Here is an 11,170-nt window from a genome sequence, read left to right as displayed (position 1 = left end):
TTACGGTGTTTGGTTTGAACTATCAAGAGTCAGTTCATTAAATTGGCTCACTTGGTAAATAATGTTCGATTCTTTTAGCCTATGAGAACTATTATTGTATTCGGTTCCTTTCACAATAAGTGAGTAACTCTCTCAATTTGATCTGTTTTGAGTTGGAGACATCTCGGTCTCACTCCAAGTTTTCAGTCTCGTTCTGGGTTAAAAACTAACGTTCGGTATTTGGTATCCTACGGGATCTTTATTCAAATTGGTTAAGTTGAAGTTTTAATGATGAAAGATGATGGAATATGATATGGATGAAATGACTTTGATTATGAAAGAGTATTCCGGGGAGGAATATCTCATGAATGGATATTGGAATTGGTAAAGTATGAATGTGGGCACACTAAGCTTGCGGTTCATCCTGATATTCCGTGATTACTCGTTCTCACATAGAGAAGGGTAAGTCATGTGTGGGAATGGCAGGAGGTCCTAGTCCTTATGGTTAATTTGGACAGATAGGACTAACCTCGGGTGGCAGCTGTTGAGGGTATCTCAGTTACTACATCACCCGGGTGCACGAACGTCGTAGCTACACAGAACTCATACAGTCCGGACAATCAGAGTCTAGTATTAGGCTTTGCATGAAAGAATTAATGATTTATCTTGTTTAGTTGATTGTGTGAAATATATGTTGATACTTGAATTAAATTACATAAGCTTACCCTATTTCCTGTCTTGTCATGTATTCCCGTTCGTTTGTCCTTGTCATTGCGATGATCACCCTGTGGGTAGGAGCAGAAGAAGAAGAGTTGCTGGAAGAAGCATTGGAAGAGACGGACGTGAAGGTCGAACCTTAGGACGCTCGGTCAGTTGTTGGCCTACTCTTTTGTAGGAGCATTCGGTCATGCGTTTACTTTATCTTTTGATTTGACCGTTCAGCATAGGAAGGGTTATAAGTTGTTCGTCTATATTTGTAGCCATTTGTGCAGTTTTAACTCCCTGCTATTTTTGTAAGGTCGTTCGGTCATAACCGTACATCTTATCTTTTGTAACAACTGAACTGTAATATTATTATATGTGATCATTCTATTATATGGTTTTACGCTGTATTTTTAGGATGTTACAGTATTATTATAGAATTAATGAAAATAAATAGTGTAATATAAAAATGTGAAAAATAATGGCACTAATAAAAGAAAAACAAAAATAGTACTATTTCTATATATATATATATATATATATATATATATATATAAAAGGTAAAATGAAAAACTTTGTATTCTAGAAGTGCTTACGAAAATGAGTTCTCAAGTTATTTTAAAATATTTACTCCTCGTTCTCATGTATTTTTTTTTTTACAATATAGATATTTTCACAAGTATTTAAATTACAAGAAAATATATAATGAGAATATGAAGTAACCTTTTTTTCATTTCTCTTTAAAACGAGACATGATTATTAAAACAATCATAACGATTGTTTGGAAAATAAAAATTCAGGAATTACCAAACGTGAGAGAATCATTATTCCTACAAATAAGGGTTTGGATTGTTATAAATATTCACATATAATGGCTAAATTCTCAATTTGATTGTGTGAGGTAATGTGAAATTGGCTTTGAAAAAAATATGTTTATTTTAATTTATAAACATATAAACAATATCTTGTTGTTAAATTTAATAAGACTGTTTTTGTTTTTAAAATGTATTTTTAATTAATTTGATAATAAATCAGAAATTATTTGTTATTATGGTACAATATTAGTTAGATATGAATTTGAATTTGTTACATGTTTAAAGATTGAATTCGATTTTTCATTCTTTCTGGAATTGCCCTCATTCATTCAAAGACCGTATCATTTATCTAAATATTTATAAAGTTTATGAGAATTTAAACACAATATTATATTTTTACTATACATTTTCAACTATTTATTACATTAAATAATTTAATAATAATTCTTTAAAATCGTGGAACGCGATGGAGTCATTATTCCTATAATAAAGGCTTGGTTTGTTCTAAATCTTCTTGAGAATATTTGTACTAGTTTTTTCAAAGTTAAAAAGGTACATTAAATCATTATTTAATCCACTAAATAATTTAATTAAAGTAACGGAATATTGTTATAACAGTAAAATGTCTTTTATTTCATGAAATTTAAATTTTCATTATCAATAAAAAAATATTTCTTCCAATTTCCTATTTTCTAGAAAGTAAGTATTTTGGTAGCAAATTTTTCCTAAAAGAAATCAACTGTGTAGAGTAAAAGTAATATTTTTAGTCATTTAATTTTTTTATTCATATATTGTGATGCTTGTATTTTTATAATCGAGAGTTCCCATAATAAAAAAACTATTGCACTAATAGATTTGTTAAAATAAAATATCACCATTTTATATTAAAATATATTTTCAAATAAAATATCACTATTAATTTTAACGTCTTAATGACATTTCAAAATCTATTAATTATTTATTATTAAATGAAAAATTATTCAAATAATAAAATAAAAATATATAAAACATGAGAAACCACGTTCATAATAAAAATTACATTTAAAAAAAATATTTATATTTATTATAAAAATATCTAAATAAATAAATAAACATAAAATATTAAATTAATTATATTATTCTCTGTAAATCAAAATCAACACAATGATTTTATTTCCATAAAAAATCATATTCATTCGTCGTAACAAAATAAAATATTTAATCTTTCCACTGTATCATATTATAATCATTAATCTGTGTGTTTTTTTTAAAAAGAATCAATTAGTTGTATCTCATCCATCTCTATCTCTAAACCAAATTTCAATAATATTTACAAAGAGAAATCAATAATTAAAAATAATCATTTACACTAATATCTTTAATATAAATTAATAGTATGATTTATATAATATATTTTATTAGATATCTATAGATTTTATATTTGATTTCAGAATTAGAAATGCTCCTAAAATGTACATTCACCTTGTACGAAGTAGTTAAAAGGAAACTGGTAATAGAGACAGGTTGAGAGGAATATCCACATAATAATAACATAATATCCCTTTTTTCTGTTCATTTTGTTTTGATGAAATATAATATCCTCTTTTCCTCTCTACCTGCTTAACAAAGAAGGAAAGCGCAACTAAATCAGAAACAGAAATTGATTGATTTGCTTATCAGACAAGTACCCTCTCTCACTCACACTGTGCAGAACCTCTCTTCGTTAATACTCATTCAGTTTCCACAAAACACTGCATAATATCACATTCCTTCCCTTATTTATATATATTATATATAGTCGTGTATATATATATATATATATTGCTGCTTAATTAAAAAACTGTCCTCGCCAATTGCAATTTTTTCAGGTAACTTCTTCTTCTTCTTCGTTATTCTTCTTCCTGTTATCTTTTGCACCATCACAGTGCACACTCTGCTTAGTCCAATTAGCTTCAGGTGATTCTCTTTTGTAACTTTCTTCTCTCCTTTGACCCATCCCCTTCAATTTTATCGCTGGTTTTATTTTTCCAGTTGGTGGTTTACGACTTTTGAATTTCGAGATTTTGACCCTTCCAACCCCACGTAACCGCTACGCAGATCTGAGGCCAAAGATAGCATCTTTCGGTCCTTCAAAATTCAAATGCCCCATTGGGTATTTCTAATTTTCCGAGTTTTTGAGATTCTTAGCGAAAGAGCATGTCCGGGGCAGGCCAAGCCATAGACATGGAGAAGGTGGGGTTTTCGAAAGCGAAAGCCGATCATGGCCGTGGCAAGAAAACGGGCCCGGTTTCGATGGATCACGTGCTTCTTGCCTTGCGTGAGACCAAAGACGAGAGGGATCTTCGAATTCGGAGTCTCTTCGATTTCTTCGATGCTGCCAATGATGGGTACTTGGACTATGCTCACATTGAGTCTGGTTTGTCTGCACTGCAGATTCCCCCTGAGTATAAGTATGCCAAGGAGCTTTTCAAGGTGTGTGATGCTGATAGGGATGGTAGGATTGATTACCATGATTTCAGGCGTTACATGGATGACAAGGAGTTGGAGCTTTATCGCATATTTCAGGCCATTGATGTGGAGCACAATGGCTGCATTCTCCCTGAAGAGCTTTGGGATGCACTTGTCAGGGCTGGTAGGTATTCTTTTACCTCCTTCAAAGTTTAATACCACTCATTTAGCTCATTGTGTATTGTGCCTCATGGATTTTAATTACTGCATGCCAAAAAATTTAAATTGTCTTTCAATTACATGTTAACATAATTGAACATGTTATAATATATGGTAAGGCCGTTGACTTTTGTAATAATTATTTTGAAGGTTATGGCTAAGATGGTTTTTGAATAATTGACATGCCTAAGATGGTTTCTCATTGATTCATGATGCAAAAATCTTTACGTTCACGATGCATGGAAGTTAAATTATTATTTAATTGGAGTTGCAGTTATTTGCTCTGTCCTCTTCACCATTATGTCCTCGTAGTGTTTTTAGTATGTTGTTGGCTGTTCATTTTTTCTGTGAGTGGGCCAAGACATGTTGACATTCGATGTTGTTTCTGAAACTTGAATTGTATCCGGTGGTTGTGATCGGGTGAGCTTATTTGTAGATTCTATAATTCCGACTATAAAGGTTTGGTTTACAAAGGACATATGTGGTTGTAATCATAACAGTTATTTGGGAGAAAAGGTTAAGCCCTACCTCTTGAGAGACTGCAGGGTTTTTACATTTGTTCACCAATGTGCCCAATCCTTGTGATTTTTGAACGTGCTTCTTTTGAAGACGTTCTAGTGTTGTTTATGAATTAAAAAAAGAAAGAAATAACTTTTTGAATAATTCTACTAATATGAATGGTTCTTTAGATTTGTGAAATCTGCTTCAACTTCAATCTTTGAAGGTAAATTCTATTGTGTTTGTTACTTATTTTCTTCGTCACTATTTTCATTTCTTGTATGTGGTGATCTGATCATATATTTGTAATTCTTATAGACTTTTCTAGATGATATTCCTTGGTACCTTTGTGTAAGTTTTTCTGTTGTATTTATTGTAAGCATATTCAGCTTTTATGTTGCAGGGATTGAAATTGATGAGGAGGAGCTTGCTCGCTTTGTGGAGCATGTTGATAAGGATAATAACGGAATTATCACTTTTGAAGAGTGGAGAGATTTTCTTCTACTTTATCCTCATGAAGCAACTATTGAAAATATATATCAGCATTGGGAGAGGGTGTGCCTTGTTGACATTGGGGAACAAGCTGTCATTCCTGAAGGCATCAGCAAACATGTGCACAGGAGCAGATATTTTATTGCTGGGGCAATAGCAGGAGCTGCTTCTCGTACAGCAACTGCTCCTCTTGATCGTTTAAAGGTGGTCTTACAAGTTCAGACTGGAAGAGCTTCTATTATGCCGGCAGTGATGAAGATATGGCAACGAGATGGTTTATTAGGGTTTTTCCGAGGTAATGGATTGAATGTGATCAAGGTAGCTCCAGAGAGTGCCATCAAGTTCTATGCTTATGAAATGCTGAAAAATGTAATTGGAGATGCTCAACAGGGAAAGTCAGATATCGGTACTGCAGGAAGACTTTTTGCAGGTGGTATGGCTGGTGCGGTTGCACAGATTGCTATCTATCCAATGGATCTTGTCAAAACTAGGTTACAGACTTGTGCTTCTGATGGTGGAAGGGTTCCTAAAATTAGTACTCTTACAAAGGATATATGGGTCCATGAGGGACCTCGGGCTTTCTACAGAGGGCTTGTTCCATCTCTTCTGGGTATAATTCCCTATGCAGGGATTGATCTAACTGTATATGACACCTTGAAAGATATATCCAAGAGATATATTCTTCATGACAGTGGTATGATATTACTGCAACCATATTATCTCTTGAACATAATGATTTTATTTTACCAGTTTGTATTTTTTTAATTAAAAATCAACAGTTCTAAAGTATTGAAACTTAAAAAGTTCTATTATTTTTTCTCCTTCACAGAACCTGGTCCTCTAGTACAACTTGGATGTGGGACAATTTCAGGTGCTCTTGGAGCCACTTGTGTCTATCCGCTGCAGGTTATTAGGACAAGGTATAAAGTTGTGTCAGTAGTAATGTTATTTCTCTGCTCTCTTTCGACCAAATGGAAATATGGATTGTGGGGGAGGGAGGTATCAGTTTTGTTCTTTTACTCTAGGTTTCTTATTGATCCTTTCTCTGGGCTCTTTGTTGACATATCTTTTATCATGATTCTTAGGCTGCAGGCACAACCTATCAACAATAACCGTGCTTACAAGGGAATGTTTGATGCATTCCGGAAAACTTTTAGGGATGAAAGCTTTAGAGGTTTCTACAAGGGGCTCATTCCTAATCTCCTCAAAGTTGTGCCAGCTGCAAGCATTACTTATATGGTTTATGAATACATGAAGAAGAATCTAGATGTTGAGTAGAGTGTCATAGTTAAACTGGCTAATTTCAAATATTATAAAGCCTGGAATTGTTGATGGTGACGAAGAACAGAGAGTACTAGTCCTGTAGGTACTATTACAGATAGTCATTCTTCTGAGGATATCTTAAAACACGATTTTGTAGTCAGAAAGTTTTTCCCCTTGCTTATCTGAACTAAAATATTGAGAAACTAGGTTGTACTCTAGACGTACTAAGGTAATAGGTTATATCCACTCAATCTGTACTTTTTCAACTATTTCATATAGTCAAAAGCGAAAGCACATAATTGTGGTTCTCCTCTATTTTCATGTCACTAGAAATTCCATTCACCTGGAAAAGTGACGTATGGATTTTTAAGTGAATAGAATTGATAGTGAATTCTTTTGAGATCTTGTTGAATATACAATGTAACTAACTCTACATGTAAGTGCAAGGAACATGGATTGGAAACGAAATAGGGATTATTATCATACTTGGGTTTTTAGTACAGAGAACAGCTTTAGAGGAAACCTCGGACTCTTGTATTTTGGAATTCCTGGTGAATAAAGTAATAGCTGTCTATTGATCATTTTGCTCTGCTACAGGATAAGAAGATCTCTTTCCTGTTCAGCCATGTGGATTTTCATATGCCTAACTTTTGCACTGTCTTGTTTGTGTGGTGTTTGGGCAGAAACCCGTAGACATATCTAAGAATCTTTTCAGACTGATGAGATCACTTTCTCATACGTGTCGAATAAATGATCACTTTTCTTGTAATATCGAAATACATGAACCACTTTCTAAGGTCATTTTATCTGATATCGACCTTGTCATGGGCATTTAGTTTGTGGAAGCATGCAATGTGCAATTCATAATGCATTCATTTCTGTTTATGACATCACATCAAGTTTTGGTTGTTGGGTTAGGTGTAATATCATGGTGTTAGGATGCACATGAACCATACATTGCATAAAACTTCCCATGTGATATGCACCGTAATCGTTCATAAAACTACCTGTCACTAGCTTGGCACACTCAAGATGTCCTTCTGTATTCTTACTTCTACGCGTAAATTGCATACTTAAAGTTTGCATATTCGAAAAATTGACATGTCATCTCAGCACAAATGTGAAAAACAGTAATTGACAGCAGAAAGTAGATATTGACAATACCAATTATTCTTTCATGATAGCAGCAAACAGTACACTTTATTCATGGCTTCCAATTCCAACAAAACATGGGAAAATGTTACATTTCCTATATGGCTATATCTCAAATCACTCACTGCCTCCCTACCTGACTCCAAGTTTCAAACTGACTATAATAGGTGAAAGAAAAACACAGTAAATGAACTCAACATAAACATTACTTTAAGATGAAACTGCAGTCTGTGTCTGTGTTAACTAGCTGCAAGGTTTTAAATTGCAGTTGTGTCACAATTTCATCAAATGATGCGCTACTGTAGGCAAATATGAACTATGTGATTACAATTGTGATCATGTTGCAGACTATTTTTTAAAATCTTATGAAGCTGAATAACCAGTGTGCAGGTATGTGAATTGAACCTGGAAGAAAGGCTTTGCCTTCCCTAAACCTTCATGAATTGCCTTTTGACACTCTCGCTTTAGAAGGAGAGTAGCATAATACTCAAGAGCCAAACTTCGTTTCCATCTTCCTTTTCACTTTCTTCTTTCTCCATTACTTGGCTTAGACAGCAGTTGAAATGAATCACTTAAAAGGCACAGACACGTGGAAGGATTACTTTCAATTCCAACGTATAAGCAAGGAGTAGAAAATAATGTTCATTCAAGCATTGCCAAGTCATACATAATTATAAATTTCATTGAGAAAGGATATTTGAAACACCTCTTACATGTTTCGCCCAAATTTCCCCCTCAATGAACCCACAGATAAATTTATGACATTGGTTCTTCAATTTGTTTTTTTCTTATTTGCCATCATTTGCATTGTTATTTGCTATCATTGGAGATGCAAGTGACGTTTTTCTAAATTCAAGACTATTTGTGAAGTCCTTCTTTTTTATGTTTTTTTATTTACATTGTTATAATAAATATCTTAAAATTTCAAATATTGATCATAATTTGGCATCTCAAAACAAAATTTAAAAAGAAATAAAATTATAATATAACATAATCACACGGAATTATAGAGCTAAATATTATGAGCTAAATGCCAAAAACATCACAAATGTGGACGTGCCGGAGTGGTTATCGGGCATGACTAGAAATCATGTGGGCTCTGCCCGCGCAGGTTCGAATCCTGCCGTTCACGTCTTTACGTTTTGGATCTTTTTGATTTTCTGCTGTTACTTTTAGTTAAAATAGTTAACAATGGAGTGAATGCTTGATTGATCTGTCTAAGATGGATTGGTGATGTGGATTTTTTGTTTATTATTAGGACAATTTAATAAACGAAAAGAGAGTTTAGACGAAAGCGAGATATGAGGTTTATGCGAGTGATTTTGTTGGAAATGTAATATTGCCTAAGAAGAATTATCAATTTTTTTAATTGGAGCATTTAGCTTGGATTATCGAAGATGTGAAAATGAGTTTTATTGCTTATTATCGAGTTGAGAGTTACTCTCTCCATCATCACACAGGGCTGACCTTCCCATTTCTTTTTTACCCTTCATATATGTCTTAAACGAATGTCAACATCCGTGCACGGATATCGACATCCGTTTAAAGGACAAACGCATGTCCCACATTTTTGTATCAAAGGCTTCACAATGTTTGTCTGCTAGCACAACATCACCACCCCATTTGCATAGCTTTTGCACTACAATGTTTTGATTTTAGACATTTATGATGTTATCATTGACAAATATGCTGATGGATCATCTACAAAGGTGTTCTTTGGCACTGACAATATCATACTAGGTAGGTAGTTCAAATGGGAAGGAAGAAAAACTGAATAATTTGACAGTTGGGTGCACAAAAGAAATGCTAGATGGGATAAACTTCAACGAGGAAACTGGTGGCATATTGAGGCTGGGCTATTTAAGGACTAATTCATTGATAAAGCCAATAGCAAATAAGATAGTGAGGAGGTATAAGATATTTTTGGAATAAAAAAATTAATGGAGAGGTGTAGGGAGTTCTTGGGGTGGTGGAGAGAGCAACACCCTATCGAGTTTCGTGCGCAACTTATGGATTGTTTCATTGTTTGTTGTTTGATAAGGTCCAATATGCATTTAAAGTCTATCAGTTGTGGTCTCCCATTTTAAATTTTGTGTTTGACTATTTTGGAGTATGAGTTGTAATATGTATTGTTTTCGCAGTTATAGGTCCAATAATAATGAGTTGTACTAGTGTCTATCTACGATCTGATTGTTAACAAAAAAAATTGACATATTGTTTCATTATCGGTAAAATATTAAAATATTATTATAAAAAAGGATACCTTCAAATATTTTAAAAATATAATATATACATTTTAAAATGAAATCTAAATAAAATTACAAAATAAATATAAAATAATGTTAATTAAATTAAATTTTATTTTTAATTAAATTTAACCTAATAAAATATAAATTATATTCTAATTTTAATTAAATTTAACCTAAAAAAAAATTAAATCAATTTTAATTTTTTATTTGCAATAGATACTCGTAGGTACGTATGGGTAGTATGATATCTGTATCAAATTTGTTTATATACGAGTATTAAATCATTTATTATTCATTATCTATCGTATTCATTTACTATCCTTAGATTTTATCACAAATACTTGCGACATGACTATTTGACAAGGTAATTCTTATATATTTATATATAGATTTAGATGTTTGAGGATTTTTTTGAAGTGGTGGTCATTCAGGGTGAAAAATTCATAAATAATGGGACAATGAAATATAGTAGAGAAGGATACTTAAGAATATGAGTTATGTTGAAAAGAAGGAATTGTGGTATTTTATAAGAAGAGGTTTTGTGTTGGAAAAAAGAGTGTAGTTGTTGAGTGACAATGGTGTAATTCACACTGTAAATATTGTTAAGGGAAAGGGTCAAGGTGCAATTGTTTGTGACTGATAAAGTTATTTTCTACTTAAGTTTTGTAAATAAAATCAACTCTTTCGTAATTTTATCTTGTTTAATTTTTAAATTTATCTTATTTTTATATTGTTTTATGTTTTAGTTATTTTGTGCTTATTTTGAGTTGTAAATTTTATTTTAAATGTGTGAAATAAATAAATAAAAGATAATTATAGTAAAAAAAAGCAAGATAAAGCTGAAGAAAGTAGAGCAAAAGATAAATTTTAAGACAAATATCCGCAACTATTCTTTCGTAACAGCAGCAAACAGTTCAACACCTATTCTTTCATGATAACAGCAAACAGTTCACTTTATTCATGGCTTCCAATAAAGCACGGGAAAATATTACATTTCCTACATGGCTATATCTCAAATTACTCACTACCTCCCTACCTGAATCCACCATTAAAAGTTTCAAACGGACTATAATAGGTGAAAGAAAAACACAGTAAATGAGCTCAACATAAGCATTACTTCAAGATGAAACTGCAGTCTGTGTCTGTGTTAACTAGCTGCAAGGTTTTAAATCGCAGCTGCGTCACAATTTCATCAAATGATGTTTAGGCAAATATGAACGATGTGATCATGTTGCAGACTGTTTTTTAAAACCTTACGAAGCTGAATAACCAGTGTGCAGGTATGTGAATTGAACCTGGAAGAAAGGCTTTGCCTTCCCTAAGCCTTCATGAATTGCCTTTTGACACTCTCGCTTTAGAAGGAGAGTAGCATAA

The 11,170-nt window shown here is 32.7% G+C and overlaps 1 protein-coding gene and 1 non-coding gene across 4 annotated transcripts; both read left to right on the top strand.

Annotated features, from left to right (window-relative positions):
- The first annotated feature begins 3,117 nt into the window (after positions 1–3,117).
- LOC108323851 (calcium-dependent mitochondrial ATP-magnesium/phosphate carrier protein 2) lies at positions 3,118–6,559 on the top strand. 3 transcript variants are annotated; one of them, XM_017556635.2, is made up of 5 exons: positions 3,118–3,343; positions 3,507–4,107; positions 5,044–5,826; positions 5,962–6,052; positions 6,218–6,559. In XM_017556635.2, the coding sequence occupies exons 2-5, from the start codon at positions 3,672–3,674 to the stop codon at positions 6,408–6,410; spliced, it is 1,503 nt and encodes a 500-aa protein (XP_017412124.1). In that variant the 5' UTR covers positions 3,118–3,343; positions 3,507–3,671; the 3' UTR covers positions 6,411–6,559. The 3 variants fall into 3 exon arrangements, with proteins under 3 accessions (XP_017412124.1, XP_017412126.1, XP_017412127.1); XM_017556637.2 differs by having other exon boundaries at positions 3,119–3,343; positions 3,573–4,107; XM_017556638.2 differs by lacking the exon at positions 3,118–3,343 and adding an exon at positions 3,417–3,431 and having other exon boundaries at positions 3,573–4,107.
- Positions 6,560–8,597: 2,038 nt separating this feature from the next.
- TRNAS-AGA (transfer RNA serine (anticodon AGA)) lies at positions 8,598–8,679 on the top strand. Its single transcript has one exon. It is a non-coding gene; the product is annotated as a tRNA-Ser (tRNA).
- The last annotated feature ends 2,491 nt before the right edge of the window (positions 8,680–11,170 follow it).

The sequence above is a fragment of the Vigna angularis genome, chromosome 1 (assembly GCF_016808095.1).
Source record: "Vigna angularis cultivar LongXiaoDou No.4 chromosome 1, ASM1680809v1, whole genome shotgun sequence".
Lineage (NCBI taxonomy): Eukaryota > Viridiplantae > Streptophyta > Magnoliopsida > Fabales > Fabaceae > Vigna > Vigna angularis.
The sequence above is the reverse complement of the archived record's forward strand: the minus strand, read 5'-3'. Positions and strand labels throughout refer to the sequence as shown.